The 26042-nt window shown below is 42.2% G+C and overlaps 1 protein-coding gene and 1 long non-coding RNA gene across 6 annotated transcripts in view; one reads left to right on the top strand and one right to left on the bottom strand.

Annotated features, from left to right (window-relative positions):
* Positions 1-26042, bottom strand: part of LOC308619363 — a 178488-nt gene that overhangs the window by 66982 nt on the left and 85464 nt on the right. The window lies entirely within an intron of this gene.
* On the top strand, positions 10885-19160 carry LOC308618792 (spermatogenesis-associated protein 31D3-like; the record flags this gene model as incomplete). The annotated part of the gene is made up of 6 exons (XM_081237062.1): positions 10885-11267; positions 11546-12392; positions 15788-15892; positions 16173-16259; positions 16595-16615; positions 19032-19160. The coding sequence occupies exons 1-6, from the start codon at positions 11161-11163 to the stop codon at positions 19158-19160; spliced, it is 1296 nt and encodes a 431-aa protein (XP_081093188.1). The 5' UTR covers positions 10885-11160.

Below are 26042 nucleotides of genomic sequence, written 5' to 3'. Positions count from 1 at the left end.
TTCACTGCTCTGAAGGAGAGGCATCCTTTATTTGTGGCTGCCTAGGGAAGGCCAGTTACAACGCAGAAAAGCTAAGAAATGGTAGGAGAAAGTGGAGAAACAAACAGGAAAAGAGTGAAAAACTGCACATAAGAAAAATGGAAGGTATAGAAGAAACAGCAACTTTCACAGTTGATTGTGCCACAGTTCAAGAAGAGTATAGCGACCACTGTTACATTGTTGGCCCGTGATCTCCCAGTATTTGCCTCTGTGTAGTCCTCTTTCTTAGAACCTGAGTTGGGAGTATGACTTATTTTAATTAACTGGAAGTGGCAGAGTGATGCTCTATCAGTTCTTGTTCCAAGCCTTAAGAAGTTCTGCTTTTGTTCTCTTCAGAGCCATGATCTGCTTTATAAGAATGCTGTTAGCCTGCTACAGCTATGTGGAGAGGCTGTCAGAAAAGCCACATAAGAGGGAGAGGCCCTGAGAGACAAGCCTGGCCATCCCAGTGTCTCAGTCAAGCCCAGGCCCCTGCTGACCTGCCAGCTGGATGAGTCCACGTGAGTAGCCATCAGTAAGATCAACAGAAGGGTCACCCAGCCAAGCCCAACCCAGATTGCAGAATTATGAGCAAATAAAATGTTCATTGTTTTAAGCCACTAATTTTTGGGGTGGTTTGTTATACAGCAAAATATAGCTCCTGGCATGTTAAAATGAAGTCAGTGATCAAGACGCAGTGACTCTACTCTCTGAGACAGTATTGTGTGGACTGAAGATGCACGTCTGGGACCAAAGCAAGCTTGGTTCAAATCCTTACTTTTTCACCTTTTAGCGCTTATGGCCTTGGGCAAGTTATTTAATCTTTCTGGGGCTCAGTCTTGTTATCTGTGAGTGAGAGAACTATTTCTTCTCTCACAAGATAGTTAAGAAATGAAATGAGTGAAAGTTTGGGGCACAAATTAAGTACCCACCAAATCTTATATTATTTGTTATATTCCATTTCCTTCCTGTCGTTCCCTCACCCCCTGAGGGGATAAAAGTGATCCAAACTACATTAACTTTTTAGGGTAGCCCTGTGACCTGCTAAAGGCAGTTCTGTCATAGGTCAGTTTTGCACTGCATATGTACATTTGGCAAACAATTATTGTGTTTATATGAAAAAGAGGTAAACTCCTAAAATACAGGTGATGGACTTTTAAAATGATAGCAGGTTTGTGGGGCACTGCTGGAGACAATGCACATGTGTCCATGTCCCAGACGGCCTACACCTGCTCCTCTGCAGTATCACAGCTGTTTATTAGACTAAGCTGGGGTCACCAAAGAATACTGAAGTTACATTCAGCTTATTTTATTGCAGAAGGCATGAAGGCACATGCTGTATTTCCATTTGGTTTTCACAAAAATGCATTACTATCTCAATGGTTTGTGAAGTTCACTTAGGCAAAAATTGCAGATTTCGAGGTAGTACTGCATAAACTTTGGTGTTTGTTGAGTCCTTGTCTTCATACTGGAAAGAAGAAAGTCCTATATTGAGTGACTAAATTATGTGCAGACACCAAGAGAAAACACACACATGCACACACGCGAAAGAAAGGATTAAGGATAAAAGAAATAAACCTGCTCTGGCCTCAGTTTCCAATTTGTTAAATGAGAAAGCCAGACTAGAAGGTTCTCCAAGGTCACTTCCAGCTCTGAGTTTTAGCAGACATCTCAAATTCTGTGCATTTATTAGCGCTTTGTGAGATTAAAAACACAGGTTGTTCTCCAGCAAAACTTTAATTGCAGAGCTTTAATTAGAAAAAATCAAAATACTCTTTCAGATTATGCTTTTTTAATTTTAGTTTTAATTGTGTTTTTATTGTTTCCATATTATTTTAAAAGAGAGATGAAAGCTGCAGTTTGACAAATTGCTACATCCGTCTGCTTGCCGTACAACTGCCCTAGCAAGTTAACTTAAAACAACTTTCTAAAATGTACTTTTAATGAGAAACTTAGACCCTTGAAATTTGAATAAAACATTTTTTTTCCTTCAGACTTCTTATAGGGCTGTAGAGTTTCCATACCTCAGTGCCAAGAGCATGGCAGAGGAATTTCGCTCAGCTTAGTAATTACCTTGTGTTACTCTAGCTCAAAGTTGTTTTTCTCTTAATGGCTTAAGAGAGCCATTCAAATGCTTTGATTCTAGTAATACAAGTTTTAATGGGCAAGGCAGGTGAATGCCCATGTAATGTTTAGCCTATTAAACTGGCCATATCCAAAGCTTATGCAGAGTAAATTCTTACTAGGGACTCTGAATAAGGGCAGATCAACGTGGACAAAAGCTTGAGAAAATAAGAGAGCTAAAGTAAGTCTGCGAATGTCCTTCCTCTCTCCAACTAAGATCCCGATTATAGTGGACATTTATTTTTGCCTTCTTTCATGGCGAGGGGAAAGAGCTCCCCAAAGTCTCCCTGTGTGCTTCCAGAATGTTGATTCACCCACAGGCTTCACAGTGGACCATGTATATGAGACCACGGTTTCTCAGACTATCTGTGGTGAAGGACCAGTTTGCTTCATCTCCCACACCCCCATCCACTGTGGACTGGTACTTGTATATAATATAGTAAAAATGAATCACTGGAAAAATGACACACAAACTATGACATACAAAAGATAAGCCTGTTTTTATTATTAAATTTAATGACTCTCTCAAATTGCAGTACAAGTTTCTAACCATCCTCAGTTTCTATACTTACCTTTTTTTTAACATCTTTATTGGAGTATAATTGCTTTACAATGGTGTGTTAGTTTCTGCTGTATAACAAAGTGAATCAGCTATACATATACATATATCCCCATATCTCCTCCCTCTGGCATCTCCCTCCCACCCTCCCTATCCCAACCCTCTAGGTGGCCGCAAAGCACCGAGCCGATCTCCCTGTGCTATGCGGCTGTTTCCCACTAGCTATCTGTTTTACATTTGGTGGTGTATATATGTCCATGCCACTCTCTCACTTCATTCCAGCTTACCCTTCCCCCTCCCCGTGTCCTCAAGTCCATTCTCTGTGTCTTTATTCCTGTCCTGCCCCTAGGTTCTTCAGAACCATTTTTGTTTGTTTAGATTCCATATCTATGTGTTAGCATATGGTATTTGTTTTTCTCTTTCTGGCTTACTTCAGTCCGTATAACAGACTCTAGGTCCACCCACCTCACTACAAAGAACTCAATTTCGTTTATTTTTATGGCTGAGTAATATTCCATTGTCTAAACTTATCTTGTTGTAGATGGTAACAAACATGTGGAAACAGGCATTGGTCCACGGACCACACTTTGAGTAGCACTGACCTAGACTAGGCCAGTAGTATTCTCTGGTTCCCAGTAATTATTTCATGGGTGTTCTTATGACCTGAGCTGGTCCCAGTCACTTGAATGTTGGAACTTTGGTTGAGAAACTGGGACAACAATTCTGTTTTTCCTGGCTGGATGCCACCTTGGGACTATAAGAGAAGTGGCTTGAGAATGAGTCAACACCAAGAAAGCAGAACCAAGAGGTAGCAAGTCAGAAACTGAATCTGCTCCTGTGTTATAGAGAAATAGAAGCCAATAAATTAAAAATTTTGCTCAAGCTAGAATTCATTAGGTTTTCTATCATCTGCAAGAGAAAGAGTCCTATGTCATATAATTTGCATGTTTCCCCCTAACTCTCAGTCACCTTGCCAGTCATCTTTCCAAAACAGAGATCTGGGAAGGCCATTCTTCTGGTTATGAAAACCTTAGCTTCCCACTCCCTTGGTCCAGAGTTCAGGCTTCTTAAACTGTCATTCAAAGTCATTCACAGTTGAGTCCCCTTCTTTCTCAGCCTCATTTTTTTGGCTACTCTCATCCTCAGACACATGCCCAATGCTTTAGTGTGACCACACATGCACTTTTATATATGTTATAGGTTTGCTCATGTTCACTTTGGCTGGATTGCACTTTCTCTTCGCACACCCTCCTCTGATTTTCTAAGAATAGGAACTTGAGAACATAAGGTGTTCATTACTTTTAAATGTTAAGCATTATGCATCACCATCATTCCTGCTGACTCAAGGGCTAATTTTGAGAGTGTTGGCAGGAGGGCAAATTGATGCACCCAGACATTTGACAAAAACTGCATTTAGACTCCAAAGCTTTCATTTCATAGGGAGTCTGATATGGTTATATTACCAAAATCTCAGAAAACAACAAACTTAGACAAAGTGTGACTTTAAGTTATTGCAAAAACGAATAAGCAAGAAATGAAAACATATGTGTGCACCAAAATGTGTACACAGATGTTCATAGCAGCTTTATTCATAATAGCTGAAAGTGGAAACAAACCAAATGTTCATCAGCTGATCAGTGTATAAACAAAATGTGGTATATCCATAAAATGAAATATTACTTGCCATGAAAAGAAGTGCTGATACATGTAACAACATGGACTAACCTTGAAAACATTATGCTAAGTGAAAGAAGCCAGATATAAAAGGCCACATATTGTATAATTCCATTTATATGAATGTCTGGAATTGACAAATCTATAGAGAAAGTCGATTCGTGGTAACCTAGGGCTGGGGAGAGTGATGAGATTGAAGGGTGAAGGCTAGGGGGAACAGAGTTTCTTTTCTAGAGTGATGAAAATGTTCCCAAATTGATTGTAGTGATGGATGCACAACATTGTGAATATACTAAAAGTCATTGAACTGTACACTTTTAATGGGTGAATTATATGGTATGTGAATTATGCCTCAACAACGTGCTTTGTTAAGAAAAAGAGTTTATAGGAGCTTTATTCATAGGTGCCAAAACTGGGAAGCAAGAAGATGTCTAAGGTGAATGGATAAATCAACTGTGGTACATCCAGACAACTGAATAGTATTTATTCAGCACTGAAAAAATGAGCTATTAAGCCATGAAAATACATGCAGGAACCTTAAATGCATATCATTAAGTGAAAGAAGCCAATCTGAAAAGGCGACCTACACACTGTATCATTTCAACTATATGACATTCTGGAAAAGGCAAAACACTGGAGACAGTAAAAAGATTGGTGGTTGCCAGGGGTTAGGGTGGAGCGTGCAGTGAAGAGGCAGAGCACAGAGGATTTCCAGGGCAGCGAAACTACTCTGTGTGATACTACAATGGTGGAGACATGTCACTATACACTTGTCTGACTCACGTAAACTATGGGCTCTGGGTGATAATGATGTGTCCATGTAGGTATGATTGTAACAAATGTCCCACTCTGGTGCTGCATTTTTTTTTAATTTCCTTCCTCCCTCCCTCCCTCCTTCCCTCCCTCCCTCCCTTCTTTCCTTTCCTTTCCTTTCCTTTCCTTTCCTTCCTTTCTGCTGTGTTGGGTCTTCTTTGCTGCCCGCAGGCTTTCTCTAGTTGCAGTGAGCGGGGGCTACCCTTGGTTGCGGTGCATGGGCTTCTCATTGCAGTGGCTTCTCTTGTTGCAGAGCACGGGCTCTAGGTGTGTGGGCTCCAGTAGTTATGGCTTGCGGGCTCAGTAGTTGTGGCTCACAGGCTCTAGAGCACTGCCTCAGTAGTTGTGGTGCACAGGCTTAGCTGCTCCGTGGCATGTAGGGTCTTCCTGGACCAGGGATCGAACCCATGTCCCCTGCATTGGCAGGCGTAACCACTGCACCACCAGGGAAGCCCTGGTGCTGGATGTTGATAGTGGGAGAGGTTATATGTGTGTGTGGAGGGGTGTTGGGGGGGTCAGATGGCATATGGGAGCTCTGTGTTTTCTGCTCAGTTTTGTTGTGAACCTTAAACTGCTCTAAAAATTAAAGTCTAAAGAAAGAAGCAAAGGAGGGTGAGGAGGAAGGTGGTGAGGAACAGGAAGATGGCCAGGGCAGGGACGGAGAGGAGGAGGAGGTGACCTCACAAGGCCCGTCTCAGTTGGCACCACGTCTGAAATTTTCCCTGCCTCTCTCTCGTTTCCCTCCTGGCGGAAGAATTAATTGCTCTTTCATCTGTGTTTTCATTGTGTTCTTATTCCTACTTCTTTTATAGTTCATATCACTTTATTATACTTGTTTGCAGGCCTTACTTACTGAACTATGACCTGCCTGAGGGCAGAGGCAATGCCTTATTTTCTTGATATTTCTATTAGAAATACTACATGGTAGAGTTCAATGGAAGTGTGGTGTGTGTATGAACGAAGAACATCTTAAAGCGGCAGTGTTAAGTTCAGTTTTAAATAGAATCTGTTGTTCTTCAGGCTTTTTGGTAACCTAAAAAAAGCTCCCTCTACGTGGCTCATCCCTGGGACCGTGGCCAGTGTGTGAGCGAGAGCACTGAGGATATGTGACAATCCTAGACGAACGACTTATCCCTACTGAGTCTCCTCCAATAGGCAGTGTACTATTCTAGTAGAGCTTTTCGGAAATACTCTTTCTTGGGGATAATCTAACCATGTGCAGCCTGAAATCTGGGACCAGACTTCTGTGTAGTGACGAAGGTCAACTGGGAAGATGTCATTGGGCGGAGAGGAGAAGATCTCACTCTACTGAAAGCCACCACTGCCACCTCAGGATGGCTGCCTGAAATGCTCTGGTGAGAGCTTTATTACAAGGCTTTGGGGTTAGATATATGTAAAATGTGTGACATGTGTTCCTGGGAGGGATGACATTTTAAGCTTTTATTATTCATTTATACCTTACTGAGAATCATATGTAATAGAGTTCTTGAAAGTAGGTTTTAAGAGGGCAATAGAGAAAACTTATCAAGATACTGGTGCTGAGAATGAAAAGGAAAAGGTACCTAAGAGGTGATAGGATGCCAAAAATAGCTTTTCTTTACTTCCCAAATTTGGCCTCATTTAATGGATAAAGTGAATATTCTCAATCACATAACCACTTTAATTTTAGTACCAGGGCATACTTTTAAAGAAGTCACTTATTTATATTGTTTAAAATAGTAACATTGAGAATGTGAGGAATTTAGTAGGCAGGGCTCTACTACTTACTTGCTGAACGATCTAAGGAAGTTTCTTCCCGTCTCTGAGCTTCATTTTTATTTACTGATAAAATGGGCACAATAATACCTGTACTGTTTACATCACAGGATGTTTGTGAAAATCCACTGAGATTGCTGAAAGCAAAATGTTCTATAAATTAGACAAATAAATTTATAATTTATCATTGATGTTAGTCTAGGAAGGATAAGTGCTGTGAACTTCTCCTACTAAATACCAATGGAGTTTATTTGTGGTTGGTACAAAAAAAAAAGAAAGAAAAAAAAAGTGCTGTACATTTAGTCCTTTGTTTCTTTCAATTTTGAAGGAGCTCTACCAGGTTCTGAAAAGGAATCTTATTAACATTTGGGGAAAAGCCTTTTTATTGAAACTTCTTGTAAGTTTTACACGCAAGGCACACACATGTATGTAAGGATATCTAGCCAACATGTGCCCTTTTAAAAGAGAAAAGCTCTTCTATAACCATCTTCTCCAAGGATCGTTAATTTGTATCAGAAAATTGGAGAGGCATGCAGGGATACCTTCCTAAGGAGCATAAAATGTCTGAGCAGTTATCACCCATAGCATCTGTCCCTTCTCTGATCTATTCCAGAGATCACTTGCCAATTCACAAATGCCATGGGGGACCTCTCCTGTGCGGTTATGTAACTCTTGACCTGTGTAGGGCTTGCCCCTAAAACTGCACCATGAGGTCCTTAAGGACAGAGCCTGCGACTTACAGGTACTTGTGTCTCCTAGTTTCCAGCAGGAAATATTTATTAAATGAAAACTTGGCTGAGGCTGCATATCAAGGTCAGGAGGAAGTGGTGCCTCTTGGCAGATTTTATCCTCAGGGTAGGTTACCTGTTCCTGCATAATTGAAAGAAGACTCTGTGGGTTTGAAGGCTGTCTAACCCTTTCACAGGAGATCAAGTAACTGTGCTAGGCCATGGGTGTCAAATAAAGGGCATCACAGTTTAAGAAAGACATGAGAAATTAGGAGACAGTTTAGAGAACAGCTATCATGAAGATAAAGAGTTTAGAAAGGAAGATGTAGGAAGAGGGGAGGGAAATACTGGGATTATTTAAACCTGACAAGAGGAGCCTGAAAAAAAGCATGGCAGGTAGTTGATTTTCAAACATTTATGGGGATGATTATATAGAGCAGAGCTTCTCAACCTTTGTGGCAAGGCACACTTAAGAAAAGATGATATTTACAGGGCCCACAAGGATAATCAGGTAAGGCTGCTCAAGACTCGATTCTTCTCTAAGGCTCTGACATTCCTGGGTCCCACCGTGCCACCAGAGGACTTAGCACAGCCTTTGGGTAGTGTTATGGACAGAATATTTGTGTCCTACCAAACTCATATGTTGAAACCCTAAGGCCAACAATATGATATCATAGTATTAGGAGATGGGGCCTTTGGGAGGTGATTAGGTCACAACAGTGGAGCCTTCATGAATGGAATTAATGCTCTTATAGAAGAGACCTCACAGAGCTCTCTCACCCACTTTTTCTGCAGGGTTGCTGGGAGAAGACAGCTGTTGACGAACCAGGAAGTAGGTCTCACCAGACACAGAATCTGCTGTTGCCTTCATTTCGGACTTCCCAGCCTCCAGGACTATGAGAAATACGTGTTTGTTGTTTAAGCACCCAGTCTATGGTGTTTTGTTACGGCAGCCCAAACTGACTAGGACAGGGATTTGTGCACATGTTAGAAAATTGATGTCCCCTAGTCAGGGACTGTCTGTGTTTTAGGTAGAGTAGGAAGAAGTAGGGTCAAAACAAAAGATGGAAGATTGGAATAAAATGAGAAAACACTTTATTCTTAGATTTGAAAATACCAGATGGGTTTGTCAAAGGGTGCGTGTGTGTGTGTGTGTGTAGCATGTCCTAAAAGTCTTTATGCAGTTTAAGCTTCACTAACTTCAGAAAAATAAGTGCTACAGACTTATCCTCAAGATCTCGTGAAAGTTTAATTATTTACATTTATTTTATAGTAACTTTAGTTTTGTGAATGTTGAACAATGAATTCTTCATTTTAATTATTTGAGTCAGCCCCTCTGACTGAAGATGGTAACGGCTGACTGCAACAAAAAGCAAAATTCCCTATTCAACATTCACAAAACTGGATAAAAGAACTTTTAAGTTCTTTAGAACTGGGTTTGCATAGTGAAAAGATTCTATAGGAAAGATGGATTTAAGGACATATATGATCCTGAGTATAAATGTGTGGGTACAAGCAAAAATTCCAGACAGTATTTCAGACACTTAAGGCAGTGGAATTGGTGAGACCCAAGTCAAGTTTCTATCAAACAGTAGAGGGGACCCAGGTAGTATCTGGGTTACCAATGGGACAAGCAGAAAATTTCATTACTGTAAATATATGAAACCATGAAAGGATGGAGTTGGAAAATAGGACGGCAGGGTAGGGCAGAGGGACCTGGAAGGCCCAGCAGGGGCGGAAGGGGTTGCTGGACTGGTGGGTGGGGGAGGGGCCGTGGACACACCCTCTCCATGTTGTCCCCTCCCCCACACTCAGAAACCCTTTGTGACTCTCCAGTGCTCTGTGATGCAGGCCTGGGACTGCTCAATAAATTCAGTAACTTCAAGCAGCCTTGTGATTCAGAAAACGGAATTCAGAAAATGGAACGCTCTCTCATTTTTGAACAGCTTACTGACCCATGTCCGAGCTGTGACTCAACATCCTTGGATACTGACCAAAACCTCGTCGTCCTGTGCGGGTTGGGGTTGCTTCTTCTGTTCCTGTGGTACCTGGTGCGCTTGCCATTTTCATCTATCTTTAGTAAAACCAAAGACATCCGAAAGGTAAGCAGCCCTGGGTGAGCCCCCAACGGAGATTCTTTATTGTTGTTTCCATTTCTATTCCCACATTTTGTGTGTGTGTGTGTGTGCATTGTTTTTATTAGTTTCTGCTTTATAACAAAGTGAATCAGTCATACATATACATCTGTTCCCACATCCCTTCCCTCAAGCATCTCCCTCCCTCCCACCCTCTCCATCCCACCCCTCCAGGCGGTCACAAAGCACCGACCTGGTCTCCCTGTGCTCTGTGGCTGCTTCCAGTGGAAGCCCATGTCCCATCTGAGTGTTTGGAGGACTCCAGGATAAAATCCCAAACAGTAATTCTGTGGCCCTGGGTTGGGTTATTTAGAGAGTTTGGGATCTCTGCAGGAGAACAGAGTTCCCCATTGCTTGATCATGCCTCACATTCTCATGTCAGGCATCACTCGACAAAGCCTTCCTTTGTGCTGGGCTGATCAGAGCAGCAATGCTGAGCCTCTGACCATAGGCTGGAGCCTGAGCTCCAGGATACAGGGTCCTATCTGAGGGACATGGACGTAACTGTTGGCCTCAGATGCTAGGCCCTCCTTGGGCAGATGACTTCTGACTGAGAATATCAAGTGTGGACCTCATAGTCGAAAGTCCTTCTTTGAGTTTGTCAAAGAAGAAAAAAATGGAAAGCATTTTAAACCTTTAAAATTGATAAAAAGAAGGAACATAAAGTTCTGTTAATTAAAAGAGAGTCATATTATTCACGGATAATGAATATCTGAGTTTCCTAGAGAAGAGTGAGAGAAATGAGCCCCAGCCCTTCATTCTTTTCTTTTGTTCTCAGCATCAGGGCAGAGCCAAGAGGAGAAGGAAAGGTGGAACACCAAAAGGTAAGGTTCTGCCTATCCCACCTGAACTCTCCAAGGGTGACCCTTCCTGCCTTTTCCAGGAGATCCAAGGTCCCTGATCTCTGAGGATGTCAACTGCTAGGTACAGTTTCTCTCAGAGACCAGAGTTCTCAGAGGAGAGGCTTGTGGGAAGGCAGTCAGAGCCTGAGACACTTCTCAGATTCCCTGCTCTGCTCATCGCTGGGCATGAAGCAGTGATGGACCTGGGCAATGGGTGTTTCCCAACAGATGGCCAGGTGAGATGTCAAGAGTCAGAACTTCTGTGTCCTGACTTTGTAAAAGTCCTTTGACTTCCTGGATGATCAGATCCCTCTCTAAGGCAACACTGATCTCTGGGCTTCACATGGTGGTTTTGAGCATCACATGAGATAAAATGCATGTGAAAGTACTTTACAAGAAGCAACATACACATGTTAATATCATTGACCATTTGACCTCATCTACTAATTCTTGGGTCTTTCAGAGTCTAATATCCCAAGGGTTTCCCATAAGGGGACTCCTTTATTATCCCTATGCTTCTACCTTCATTACATATAACCCACTCTCCTGGTTTCTCAGGTTGGAGATGTCACCAGACAGAAACAGAGGAGAAAACGCAGCTGATTTCTATTCTGAAAAGGTGACTCTTTCCCCTTCTTTCCTGATCCCCCCTTAGCATGTTCTATGCAATTCCAGGGATTCAGTGCAACCTGCTGTAGTCATGGCAGGGGGTAGCATAGGAATGAGTATGTGATGAAGGCCTTGAGGTGAGGGCTACTGAGCATGTTGTGAACTCATGGATGTGGAGCAATGTGAAGGGGCAGCAGGCTTCCAGTGACCCCACCCCTGCCAGGCCAGCAGGTCCCCCTTTCCTTGTTCTGGTCCTGGTTGCACCTTTGTACTTCCTGTCTTCTGCAGCACCCTGGGCCGGCACGATGACACCACCCGCTTGCGTCAACTCTTATGTCCAGACCCCTTCTGTGAGGTGTGTAATAATGCAACTGCTGAGGTCAGTCGGCTGCTACTCCCAGAGGCCCTGGAAGATTCTACTTCCTCTGTGTCCCGGTTGGCTTCCACAGCTTCTGTGACTGAGTCATCGTTTACTCTGTCCCCTGCCTTCTCAACAGTCCCTCCAAGGGACCTAACACCAGCCTCTCTGCTTGAGCCTACCACACTGCCCACCTCCGTTCTCTCCCCTAACCCAATGACCCCCTTAGCTGACTCTTTTTCACCCTCCCCATTGGGTCATTCTCTGGCACCAGAGCCTTTTCCTTCCTTGGATTCCAAATTCCCTGTGGACTACTCCCCACCCCAACCCCTTGCCTTTCCCCGTCTCCTACCACGTGACACTCAGACAGCAGGTCCTGTTCTCCCACGAGAGGCCACTTTGTCTCCGGATACCATTTTCTCTCTTGACCCCACCCTTTCCCAAGATATCAACCCCTTATCAGATTTGTCCCAGGCAATGAATCACCCCGATTCTTTTGATTGTCATCATGCACCACCAGCTCTGTCTGTTTCACCACAGCCAGACTGCACTTTATCTGTCACTCAATCTAAATCAATTGCCATCTTACTGAAGCCTGTTCCTGAGAACTCACTTCCAGAAAGCCCTGGTGTAATGTTCCAGCTAGAGGAAGATGTGGGGAAAGATCTGGGACACAGCCTAGAGAATGGCCCAAAAGATCACCTGTTGAATGACCCAAAGAGCTCTTCAGGTAAGGATCTGGGGTATGACTCTGAGAAAGACCTAAACAGTCAGATGGTGAGTCTCTCAGAGAAAAATTCAAGGGTGTCAGCAAAGAGTCTAAGTCGGAGACAACTTGAAAATGTCCTAAAAGGACATTTGAGCAAGAAGTTGGAGGACATACATGAGGGTCGGCTCCCTGAGACTGTGCGTAATTCATGGCATGCTATCAAGCAAACATTGCTTCTTTCTGTGAAATCCCACACCCGAACAAAACAGAGAAGTTTGCCATCATCAGTGGGTGAGGCCTACCCCCTGAATACCTTCCAGGACCTGACTTTTGTTGATTCCAGTCAACAACAGATGCTGGAAGCCCATATTAAAAGGTTTCATATGAGGATGTTGTGGGCCCTTCCCCGCAAGGTCCTTGAATCCATCCAGATCTTTAAATTGAAAGATGCCTCATGCCAGTCCTTGTCTCATGCCAACTTGCCCTCCTCAACCAATGTGATTTCTGAGGCAGACTCCAAATCTGGGAGCTTCAAGTCCTTGAGAGGAAGCTCTGCATCTCTCCATGGAGACAAAGTGGGAACAACAAATTCAGCCCCTGACCTGGATCGTTCTCTCCCTGCCACCTCACCTGTGGGCAAAGGAGGACAGAGGGTCCTGAGACAACCACGCTCTGATGTCAACCGTGGGCTGGCAGAGGGTGTTCAGAGAATTAAGGATGCCAGACAGACTCGTCTGCCTGTCTCCCTCTGCATCACAGGGAAAGCAGGTCATAGACAGACTCAACTAGCCAACAGATATCCCCAAAAGCTGCTTGCAAAGCAAGCTGGGGCCAGATATGAGCCGAAGCATAAGAGTGTGCGTTCCAGTGATAAAGGAGAAATGCTACGGGGCAAAAAGGTGGAGAAGTCAGAACCTGTTTCAATGCCCAGATGGTCTAGGGAGGTATTCACGGCTGAGGAGCTTGATACTCTTCAATTGAAAACTAGTGACATGTTGGCAACTAGCAAGCCAGGGAGCTCCCAAATGATAAATGTGAATGAGAATAAAGTAGAAACTACCGTGACCACTGGAAGCCCCCCACCCAAATTACCAGTTCCCCAAGATCCTAAATCATTAGACCTTAAAGAACAACTGTTCAGTGAGTTGAACTTTAAACTGGAGAACAGCGAGCGTAGCCAGGCTCAAGGCCAACCCACTGACACATCCCTTACTTCAGATAACTTGACTTACGAGGCCTCACTGACTCATGCCCAGGGTGTCTCAGGTGGGGACATGGGAGCTTCCCAGGTGCTGAATGTCCATTTGGAGGACAGAGGAATCAGGATGGAGCAGCAGCAGGAACCTTGGGTCCCTAAACATGCCTTAAGGAGGTGCCAGGATAAGAATTTCCCACCAACTGCAAAGAGAGTGAGCCCTCTGGAGCCCAAGGCAGAAGAGCTTGATCGAGGGGATAAAGGGTTCGGGACATCCCAACTTAGGAGGAAGCGTTTCCCTACTCAGGAGATGGTACTAGAGAAGACACTTGCGAGCAAGTCTTCCCAGATCCTATCACAGAAGGGACAGCCTCTTCCTGAAGGCCATATCAGAAAAAGAATGAAGCACTTCTTGCAATGGCTTTTTTCTGGGATAAAATACAAAAGGCAAGAAGATGCCCAGGAAAAGGACAGCCCCATATCAACTGTGCAGAACAGAGGCCTAGTTAAAAGTAGAGCTGTCTTGACTGGGACAACTGAAGCTCAGAAAATCGCGACAGGCATCAGGAAGTTCCTAGATGAGAAACCGGGGTGTCAGTATGCAATGGATGTCACCTACCCTCAAGAGCCCCTTCCTTCCCCAGTGCACTTTAGGAAAACTCAGCAAAAGGCGCAAGTGCAGGTCTGGACAGAGCCTGTCCAGGGGCATCCTTTCAACCACAGGGCTCCCTCCTGTAAACTGACAAATATCAAGTCCTGCCATCAAGAAGCTATCTTTGCTGGCCAGAGTTATCTTCCAAGTAGTACAAGACAGATCAGAGATAAGAAGAGACACCCCCAGAAAGTTGTGGCATTCAAGGACCAGCGACTGTGTCACAAACATCCCCCACCAGTGTCCCACAGGGAGCCTGTGCCCCATCCAAGCCCCACCCGCAGGCGTCAGGCTGGCCAGGCACCCACCACTGCGCTCAGCACTGCTGAAGGCCCTGTGTTCAGACATCTGTCTCTACTGTCTAGACAGAAAACACTGCCCCAGAATTTCCAGGGATGAAGACTTCCCATCCAGAAATAACTCCTTCCTTGTAGAGATTATTGATTCTCCCCAATAAATATTTATCTAATAATAGTGTATCTTTTCTGTGTACTGTGTACTGTGTTGGGGGCATGGGATTTGGGTAACTCAGGGCTTATGTGTAAGGGAAAGGAAGGAGATAGTTCAGCTCTTACTGATTGCTTCCTTTGGCTTTGGCTAACAGGTGACCAGTCCTCTGGAGTTCTTGCTGAGAAATAGATATTGTGCCCCTTCCACCCCCGCCACTACCCCCGCCCCGCCCCAAAGCCCATTTCCTCCCTGATGAAATTTGAGGAGGTGGGCTTTGTCTTCTGCCGCTTAGCTTAGCCTTAATGAAAATGTATAGCAGCCCACATATCCCCCCTCACTGAATGTTTTATATCCTTTAGAGAAGTAGGGGAGATAGGTCTTTTATACCTGAGGAGCGTTAAGTACAGGTATACTTTCTGAAAATAATGCTGAAGAAGAAACAACAGCTTGATCATTATTTAGAACTCAGTTACCAGAGGCTCCTACAGGGGGCTGAACCCTGAATGGCACTATTTGGGCGGAGGTGCTGCTCCACTGGACCCTGGGCTACTTGCCGTAGGGTCCAGGAACAGCACAGCAGCTGCTTAAGAATCTGTTATGTGGGTCATGTTAATGTATCGGGAGAGCATACTTTAAACTTGACATGGAGGTTTCCTTACTAGAAAGGCACCCTGGGGAAGTGGTTCCCCTCCCGGGGTATTTTTTCAGGCTGCTCAGTTGATGACTGGTTTTTTTTTTTTGCAGAGGAAAACACCACTCAGCTGTCAGTGGTAGGAATGTTGACCAGGCAGCCACCTACCTCCCAGGGTAAAATACAGCTGAGAGTAAGCAAAAGATGTCTTAAAGTGAGTGGGAAAGAAAGAAAAAGTGAAGGGAAAGAATGTCCTTACTGGTGGAACAAAGTTCATGCCTCATCATTCCCATATTCTGACCCTGTCCTGCTCCCCCATTCCTCAATCTGATCCAAGCACCATGTCCTTGAGGCTGACCAGAGAACTGCACGGCACACTGATGCCTTATATCAAAAAGGCATGGGGGTGTCTTTGAGCACTAAAACAGTATCTCCAAGGATGTCATCAAGATGGCATCCCCCTCTTTGGGGAAGGTGATCATGGTGCTTTCCTTCCATCTATGCTTGATGGGAATATACAAGATATTGCCCTTAGTGTGTACAGTTCACCAATCAAGATGAAGGTGCCACCACTGATATTAATAGCCTTGGTGGAGCCGTGGTACACCTCCCCAGGATACCTGCAGCTCAGGAACCAGAGGTGAGTCCTAGACTATGCACTGGGGTTATCAGACATTTGGGGGCTTACCATGGACCTCCTGTTTTTGGCCAAGGCTGCACACATACCCACCCTTACAGTGAGGTCTAGAGGGAAGGCAACTCTACTTGTACAGACTGGGACTCAAAAATAGGGTGAGTATCCTATAGAGCACCTGAGGTAGTTTTTCCAGAAAGACTTATGGATACTGGGTGTTAAAACAAAAAAACAAAAATAGATGTCCACTACAGCCTTCTCTCACTACTTTTATTTTCTTATCCAGAGTTATGACATTGATCCTACAATATCTGAAGCTTATGGTCACACAGAGAAGGCAGATTCCGTGGAGCCCCCGGGAGAGGGACAAAAGGTGGGAGGGGGCCCAGGGTGGGGAACATGAAGAGGTGAGGAGTGGTGGAGGGCTCTAACCTCCATGTGGATAGACCTATCAGTAACCCAGCTTCCCTGTTCCTACATCATCTCATTTTTACTTCCATTCCAGTGCAGTCACTGCCACACTGTAGAGCTTATTACCAGGAACACTTCTGCCATCTGGAATAATACAGTCTGACATTCCACCCTTTGGCCTCATCCTCCATCCTCCCAGCTTATATACTACTTGTTAATTTTTCAACTTTAGGTCGTTTTTCCACTTACTCTTCCTCTATCCACCAAGCTCTTGTTTTCTTTTTCTCTCTCTCCAAGGTAGGCTTGGTGGTCTATCAGGTAAGCAACATTTAAAAAGCTCCACTACAAATAGGTCCCATCCAATCACCTTTAATCCTTCCCGTCTGGCAAAATCCCCTATCTCTGCCTTTTCCAGAAATACCTTCCCATAAGTAGCTGATGACTATTGGATTAAATCTCACAATCAAGTCTACTGATGCCATGATAAATTCAGCCCTCATGCTACCTGGAAATAATGCAGCCATTCCACAAATTCTTATTCCATGCTTACTAACATGTGAACAAAACAAATGGAACTTAGGTCACTGTTTCCTTAGTCCATTTTCTCTCCAGTGCTACTCAAATCTATTTCAAATCTCCTTCACTTTTCTCAAATTTAGGCCATCTCCACTTGCTCAGCAGATGTGCCAAACCACCATTCACAGAGGAACTAGAAGTCATGAGATGGGAAATTTTCATCAAAATCCTTAAAAAAAAAAATTTCCCATTCCTCCTTTCCTTCTTCCTTCCTGTTATATGGAAAGAAGTTTCTTTCCCAACGTCAAAGGAATTACACTTCCTGAAATTTCCTTATTGAGAGATAGCTAAACTCTAGTCTTGATGGACTGATCACCCTGGCCAGGTATCCTTTTGCTCCCTCCCTCTCCTTATGAGTCACTCTACATCTTTTATTATTTTTAAAGCTTTTTAGTAAAAAATGTTTAAACATGCACGAAAGCAGACAGAACAATGTAACCTCCCATACACCCCTCACCCAGCTTTCACAGTTATCATTTGGCATGTGTGCTACATCCCATCTTTTACACTATGATTAAAGTGCAAAAGCCCATTTAAACACCTTGTCATCTATCTCTTAAGACATATGCTATGTGCCCATGTCAGAGCTCTCACATTTCTTTGATACTTATCACCTGTGGTACACAGTTATTCACAACAGATGTACACAGCATTGGTGACAAAAAAGCATTGTGCTTTAGAGGCTCTGGCAATCAGTTCTGCTCTGCCTTTTAGTCAACCCTAAGGAGTCATTTGAATGAATTCTTCCCTCAACCCCATATAAGAAGTAATCTTACAGGTCAAATTCAGTGCACAATATTGCTTTCCCTTAATCACACAGTAACTATAACATGCAGAGAGCATAGAAGTAGTAAACTGGGCATGTTGATAAAGACTTGACATTACTATATGTGTTTTCAAATATTTACAAGAAAATATTTTTCCTGTCACATAGTTAAAATGAGCTATTGTGTTCCGAGTTAAACACAGTAGATAAAACACACTTGTTTATCTTCTCTCTTTCCCCAAATGCCATTAAAAGCAAGAGTAGATGAAAAAAAAAAGTAAGAGTAGGTGAAAAGAGGTTCAACATCTCTAGCCATCAGGGAAATGAAAACCAAAGCCACTATGATATAACACTTCACACACACAAGAATGACGAGAAAAACAAAGTCAGTTTAAAACAAGTGTTGGTGAGAATGCGGAGAAACTGGAACCCTGATACACTGCTTGTGGGAATGAAAAATGGTGCAGCTGTTTTGGAAAACAGTCTGGCAGCGCTTCAAAGTGTTAAATATAGAATTACTATGTGACCCAGCAACTCCACTTCTAGGTATGTACTCAAGAGAAATGAAAACATATGTCCACACAAAAACTTGTAAACAAATGTTCAAAGCAGTATTATTCATAAGAGTTAAAAGGCAGAAACAACCCAAATGTCCATCAACTGATGAATGGGTAAATAAAATATGGTATATCCATGCAGTGTAATACTTTTGGCGTTAAAAAGCACTGATACATGCTACAACATGGCTGAACCTTGAAAACACGCTAAGTGAAAGAAGCCAGTCACAAATAACCACGTATGATTCCATTCATGTGAAATATTCAGAATAGGGAAGCCAAGAGAGGACAGAAAGTAGATTAATGGTTGCTTAGAGCTGGGAGATGAAGGGTGGCGGGTAATAGCTAAAGGTTACGGGGTTCTTTCTGAAGTCATGAAAATGTTTTTAAAATTGTGATGCACATATCTGTGAGTATACTAAAAATCCTGGAATTACACACTTTAAATGAGTAAATTGCATGGTATGTGAACTATATCTCAATAAAACTATTCAAACAAAGGATTTAAAAAGAATAAGTGCTTAAGGATGACTAGAAGGAGAGAGGATACAACAAAAGATGTCAACACATTTTTGGAAGATGGAAATCTGGTGGAGAAATGGTAACTGGTGAGCAGAGCAGACGAAGTGCTGGCAAACCGATTCACACCACAAAACGCCAGAAGACGGATGACCTGGTGGCACCAGATCAGAAAAGCTAGGGGTTCCATGCTGTAAACACGCTGATTTTTTTCCTTCTTTTTTTTTTGTATTGTGTTTAATTTAAAAACATTTGTTGGTGGGGAGGGTGTGGTGCTCTTCTTCAGCATTTTGTAAAATCCTGTTGAAATGTGCAGAGGGTCCCAGGTTTCTTGCCTGGGACAGAATGTGAGAAAACTTTTGAAGCTGGCATTACACATTTCTGGGGTTTGGGTATGGTGATGGTGGTAGCTGCAAGAATCAAAGGCAGAAATCCCAAAGTTTAGCTAAAATCCAGGACAGCAGGCAATGGTCCATTTTTTAAATGTATTTATTTGAAAATAACTAAACTTGTGGAAAAGATGCATGGATGGTAAAAACTATGTACCCTTTATCCAGACTTACCTACTAACATTTTGACCCATTTGAGATCTCTCTCCTCTCTCTGTCTCTGTTTCTGTCTCCTTCCCTTCCTGCCTCCACTCTCTCTATATATGAATACACACACACACACACACATATATGAAAAATATGCATACATTTCTGAATATTTGAAAATACATTTCATGCACCATGCACCTTCTCCTTGAATATTTCATTGTGTATTTAAGAAAAAGAAGATTCTCTTACATACAGTACAGTTAGTTTTCCCCTTCAGTAAATTTAACAATGACATAAAACTTTTAACTAATCTCCCATTCATATTCCATTTTTGTCAATTTATTGAGTAATGTCCTTTGTGGCTTTTTTTCAAAACCTCCATTACAGGATTCAGAATCACAGACTGCATTTAGTTGCCATGTGTTTTTAGTCTCCTTTAATCTGGATCAGTGTTTCTCAGTCTTTCTTTTTTTATGACAAGGCCACTTTTTGAAGAATATATTTGATGTGTCATTTTTATGACCCCTTCTATCCTGGAAATTCTTTTGGTGGAGCTTATATTGCTCAGACTTTAGAGGATGTTTTTACAGTTGTGAATCCTAGGGACCTCAGGGACAGTCAGGACCAAACTTTCTATAAAAAAAAAAAACAATACCAGAGATACAAAGATATGTGGAGGGGTTTTTCTGAACAGATACACCTCCTGCAGTCAAGGGAGGAAGGTATGTGAGATGGAGTGGGCTTGAAATGGACCCTCCTTTTGGGTACAGACAAGAGTGGAGCTGTGGCTGCAGGAGAAGACAGGTAAAGAAAGGAGCTGTCCTTACTAGTATCCTCCTCATAGGGGAGGGAGAGAATTAGGTATCTGGGGTCAAGACTGATTCATCAGACTCAACGAGGGAATACAGGCAAGCAAAGTAAGGAAATGACACAGCTTAATTTCAGCAGTTTATAATCTAAATAATGAAGGCACAAGGGCTACAACTATTAAATGACTAGCATGGGGAGATGAAATAAATACATATACACATCAACAAAAATGACATCATTGTTTAAAAAGGTATGGAGATGCCAACAGGAATTTTGGTGGCAAGTAAGAAAGTAGATGGGGAAAAAAATCATAAAACTTTTCATAGAAGAAGTAACCATGAGTGTGATTCCAAAAAGCTAAAACGTATTGCTAAATATTGTGCTCATTAGAAGTTATGTTAAAGAGAAGCCCACTCCTTAAATCAGGGTGTGTTTGGGCCTTCGGGTTGTGTTCTGTAAAATAAAAAAAAAAAATTTTAAATGTTTTGAGAGGGATTTTTCAGAAGAGGGAGCAAGCAGCAGGATGAGACACTGTATGGCTGGAGGAGGCTAGATTTGAGAACCTTAGGGGGCTAAATAGCCGAAGAGGGATTTTAGGAAAAAAAGAACTACTAAAGCTTTTTAAGTTGTTTGCCATAGGTTCATGGGTGTGCCATGCCCTTGTTTCCCTTTTTGTCATGCTTCCTGTTCACTGGTACAGGCTACTCTGCACTCTTACACTTTTTGGTGAATGTGAATTCTTTTGAGGAGATATGGGGGCGTATATTTCTTCTGACTACGTTTCTGGCTTCATACAGGTGAGAACACATTATGTATGAGGGGAAGCTGTAGTTGAAGGCTTGGAGGTAAAAATCCCTTGGCATAGAAGAGTTTTAAATATTATGTGGGGTCCAAAGGTAGATCACCAAGCAGTAAAAGGGTCTCAGGTAATATCTGGGTAACGTGTGGAATAAATAGAAATTTTCACTAAGGTAAATATATGGTATGTAAATGTGTGGGTTGGAAGGTGGGTTAGAGGTATCTAAAGGGCCCTGGAGGGATGGATAGATCTGCTGGGTTGGATGGTGGGGGAAGGATTGTGGGTTTCTCTCTCTTGTGTTGTCCCCTCCCTCACCCTCAAGAACCTTTGGTGTTTACGCTTAACCTCTGTAATGTGGGCCTAGAACTCTAGTCTAGAATGTGCACTTTCAATGCCCAGATGCTTGAGGCAGCAACGCACTTCTGATGATCTGGACCCTCTTCTTTGTCTGAGGAGCCTTACTGCACCATGGCTGAGCTCCAGCTCAACTTCCTAGGTTTTCCCATCCTTGCCTTTGTGTATTGGGTGGGGCTCCTTCTTCTGGCACTGTGCTACCTAAGGAGGAATTCATGTTTCCCAATATTTTGGAAACAGGGAGAAATCGATCAGGTCAGCAAACCAGAGTCCCTCAAAGATATTAAATCTTTTCAAATAGATGCATTCAATGGTATCAGTTTCCCTCTAAGTACTGCTTTTTCTGCAGCTCACAAATTTTGACAAGTTGTATTTTAATTTTCATTTAGTTTAAAATATTTTTTCTCTTGATATTTCTTCCTTGACCCATGTTTTAGTAGCATGTTGTTTACTCTCCAAACATTTTGGCATTTCCAGCTATTTTTCTGTAATTGATTTCTAGTTGAAGTCCATTATGGTCTGAAAATATACTTTGTATGATTTCTATTTTATATTTGTTAAGGTGTGTTTTGTGGCCCAAGATGTGGTTTATTTTGGTCAGTGCTCCATGTGTGCTTGAGAAGAATGCATATTCTGTTGTTGGATGAAGTATTCTACAAATGTCAATTAGATCAAGTTGATTGATGGTGCTGTTTAGGTCAACTATATCCTTACTGATTTTCCGCCTGCTGAACCTGTCCATTTCTCATAGAGGGGTGTTGAAGTCTCCAAAAATAACAGTGGATTCACCTAATTCTCCTTGCAGTTGGACCAGTTTTTGCCTCACATATTTTGACAGTCTGTTGTTAGACTGTACACGTTAAGGATTGTTGTGTCTTCTTGGAGAGTTGACCCCTTTGTTGTTATGTACTGCCCCGCTTTATCCCTCATAACTTTCCTTGTTCTGAAGCCTGCTTTGTCTGAAATTAATATAGTTCCTCCTGCTTTCTTTCATCTGTGTTACCATGGAACAGTTTTCTCTTTCCCTTTACTTTTAATCATCTGTGTCTTTATATTTAAAGTGGGTGTTTTGTAGACAACAAATAATTGGATCTTGGTTTATCCACTGACAGTCTGTCTTTTAATTGGTGAATTTAGAACACTTACATTTAGTGATTTTTTTATATAGTTGGATTAATATCTGCCATATCTGTAACTGTTTAGTATTTATTATGTGTATTCTTTTTTTCTTCTTCTCTTTTTTTGCCTTTTCTGATTTTAAACAAGCAGTTTATAAGATTCCATTTCTCTCTTCTCTTAGCATGTCAAGTATTCTTCTTTAAAAAATATTTTCATGGTTGCCCATGAATTTGTAATATACATTTACAACTAATCTAAGGCCACTTTTATATAGAACATTATACCACTTCATAGGTAGTGCAGGTTCCATTATAACAGAGTTCCCAATTCCTCCCTCCTGTCCCTTGTAACACTGATGTCATTTATTTCACTTATCCATATACTATAATCACCCAATACACTATCATTAGTATTATTAGGTCAACTGAGAATAAGAAAAATAAAAGTTTTGTTTTACCTTCATTTATTCCTTCTTTTCCCTTCCTTTATGTAGAGCTGAGTTGTCCTTTTCCTTCTCCTTGAAGAACTTTTTAAACATTTATTCCAGGGCAAATCTGCTGCTGATGAGTATCTCAGTTTTTGTTTGAGAAAGTTTTTATTTCTCCTTCACTTTTGAAGGATAATTTCACTAGACACAAAGTTCTAGGGTGATTTTTTTTCTTGCAACACTTTAAATATTTCACTCAATTCTCTTCTTGCTTGCATGGTTTATGATAAGCCCATAATTCTTATCCTTGTTCCTTTAGAGGCAGGATATTACTTTCTTCTGTATTCTTTCAAGATTTTATCTTTCAGCTTCCTACAGTTTTAATAAAATATGTCCAGGTATAGACGTTCTTCGTATTTATATGCTTGGTGTTCTCTGAGCTCCCACAATCTATGGTTAATCCGTCATTAATTTTGGAAAATCCTGGGCTGTTATTTCTTCAAATATTTCTTATTCTCTCTTCTCTCTTTCTTCTCCTTTTGGTATTTCAATTACATGTATATTACACATTTTGAAACTGTCTCACAGTTCTTGGATATTCTGAGTTAAAGGTTTTTTTAAAAATTCTTTTTCTCTTTGCATTTCAGTTTGCAAAGTTTCTACTGACAGACATATTTTCAAACTCACTTACTCTTTCCCTGGCCATAGGCAATATACAGATGAGCCAATTAAAAGCATTCTTCATTTCTGTTATAGTGTTTTTGGTTTCCAACATTTCCTTTTGATTCTTTCTTAGAGTTTCCCTCTCTCTGCTTATTGCTCATCTGTTCTTGCATGTTTCTGCTTTTTCCATTAGAGCCCTTAACATGAAACGATGGTTATTTTGGATTCCATGTATGACAATTCAAAAATCTCTGTCATATCTGAATGTGGATCTGATGCTTGCTTTATCTATTCAGACTGTTTTTTCTTGCCTTTTTATCATACCTTGTAATTTCTTGTTGAAAAGCCAGACATAATGTATTGGGTAATAGGAACTGAAGTAAACAGACCTTAGTGTGAAGTTTTATGTTAACCCAGGTAGGTGTTGGTTGTGTTTAATATTTACTGTAGCTGTATATGTCAGAGACTTCAATTTCCTATAGTGTCCTTGTTTTAATCTCCCTTGGTGTCTTCAGATTTCCCTAAGTCTCCTCCTTATATAGAGCCTATGCCTTGCAGCTCTTTCGGCTATGATCCTCTGTTACCATACTGGAGCCCTGTTGAGGTGGTAGTAAGGAGCTGGGGGGGAGGCGATATGATTAAATCTGTCGTTTAGTGGTCCTGTGTCCCTGCGTTCTTCACAGGTGTTTCTAACTCTTTTCTCTCTTTCTTTCTTTTCACTTTTTAGAAGAGATAAGAAAGCTAGAGGGAACTGGAGTTGGATAACTTCCCTTCTCCCATGTGGGATAAGTCTCTGGTAGTCTTTTCCTCTGCGGAGTAAGCTTCTGTTATGGAGAACATTCAGGGGATATTTCAGAATGTTTTCAAAATTGTTACTTTTCTTCCCATTCCCACACTCCTCCACCAGAAACATCAGAATTTTTCATGGCTCTTCACTGTGAGAACCTGGTGGGGTTCCCATAGGCGAAACCCATGAATAGGTGGAGGCCCCCCTAAGATAATGACCCTAGGAGTTTCTCGCTCTCATGTTAGCCCATGTGCATCCTCTAGCAATTTGTCAAAGGGTCCTTTTAAGTGTTCCTATCAATTTATAGCTCCAGTGGCCTCTGCTTGAGGTAAGCTGACCTCAACTATGATTCTCTACATTCACCCTCTATGAAGATTTTGGAGTGATTTGCCCTGTGACCTTAATTCTCTAATGCTACAAGAAAAGTCACTGACTTTCAATTGGTTCAGATTTTGCTTCTTCTAAAGACTGGAGTAATGACTCTCAAGCTCTTTAAGTGTTGGGGCTGGAACCAAAAGTTGCCTCTCAAAGAATGATTCTTTATTTTCTTGTTCCCCTGCTCACATTTCTCAGTGAGATTGGTTGGGTCAGAGAGACACCTAAGTTAGGAAGTTCAAGGAGAGGATAGAACATCATAGGCCAGGCAAGGCCAGTAGTTCTGGGGGGACTAAGGCTTCCAGTTGAAGCCCATGGCCCATCTGAGCGTTTGGAGATTGCAGGATAAAATCCCAAGCATAACTTTGCGGCCCTGGGTTGGGTTATTTAGAGAGTTTGGGATCTCTGCAGGAGAAGAGAGTTCTCCATTGCTTGATCATGCCTCACGTTCTCACGTCAGGCCTCACTCAACAGAGCCTTCCTTTATGCTGGGCTGATCAGAGCAGCAATGCTGAGCCTCTGAGAGCCTCTGAGCAGAGCCTGGAGCCTGAGCTCCAGGATACACGGTCCTATCTGAGGGACATGGATGTGACTGTTGGCCTCAGATGCTAGGCCCTCCTTGGGCAGATGACTTCTGACTGAGAATATCAAGTGTGGACCTCATAGATAAAAGTCCTTCTTTGAGTTTGTCAAAGAAGAAAAAAATCGAAAGCATTTTAAACCTTTAAAATTGATAAAAGGAAGGAATATAACGTTCTATTGGTTCCGGAAGATCCCACATACCACGGAGCAACTAAGCCCGTGTGCCGCAACTACTGAGCCTGCGCTCTAGAGCCTGTGCGCCACAACTACTGAAGGCCGCGCACCTAGAGCCCATGCTCCGCAACGAGAAGCCACCGCGATGAGAAGCCCGCACACTGCAACAAAGAGTAGCCCCCACTCTCCGCAACTAGAAAAAGCTCGCGCGCAGCAACGAAGACCCAACACAGAGCCAAAAATAATAAATAAATAAAAAATTTTTAAAAAGTAAGCAGTTATGAGCTTCTATAAACCTACTGTTTCTTTACTTGATTTAAATGAATTTAATTCTTTAAATAACTGAGCAGGTAGAGAATTTAGACTCAGCCATTATTAGAGGTACCTTATACAACCAAAGTGGTATAAAAACCCTGTAACATGAAAGTGTTGTGGAGGTCCTTCTGGTCTTCTGAGACCGGGACACCTGTACCTTTATGTCCCATTTATAAATGTTCCTGTATAATGTTTGCGATGCTGAAATATTCGATGAGATAGATACGCCATGCCTATTACATGCCTTCCCTATATCTCTCTCAACTACATCCCTCTAATGAGTTGGTGCAGCTCCAAGGCTCTATCCAGTAACAAGGTAGTGTCAGGCAGTGCTTGTTGTACTCACTGGCTTTTAATCCTCCAACTGCCTTGTAATCTCCTCC

The sequence above is a fragment of the Mesoplodon bidens genome (genome assembly GCF_964165515.1).
Source record: "Mesoplodon bidens genome assembly, chromosome: 6".
Classification (NCBI taxonomy): domain Eukaryota; kingdom Metazoa; phylum Chordata; class Mammalia; order Artiodactyla; family Ziphiidae; genus Mesoplodon; species Mesoplodon bidens.
The sequence above is the reverse complement of the archived record's forward strand: the minus strand, read 5'-3'. Positions and strand labels throughout refer to the sequence as shown.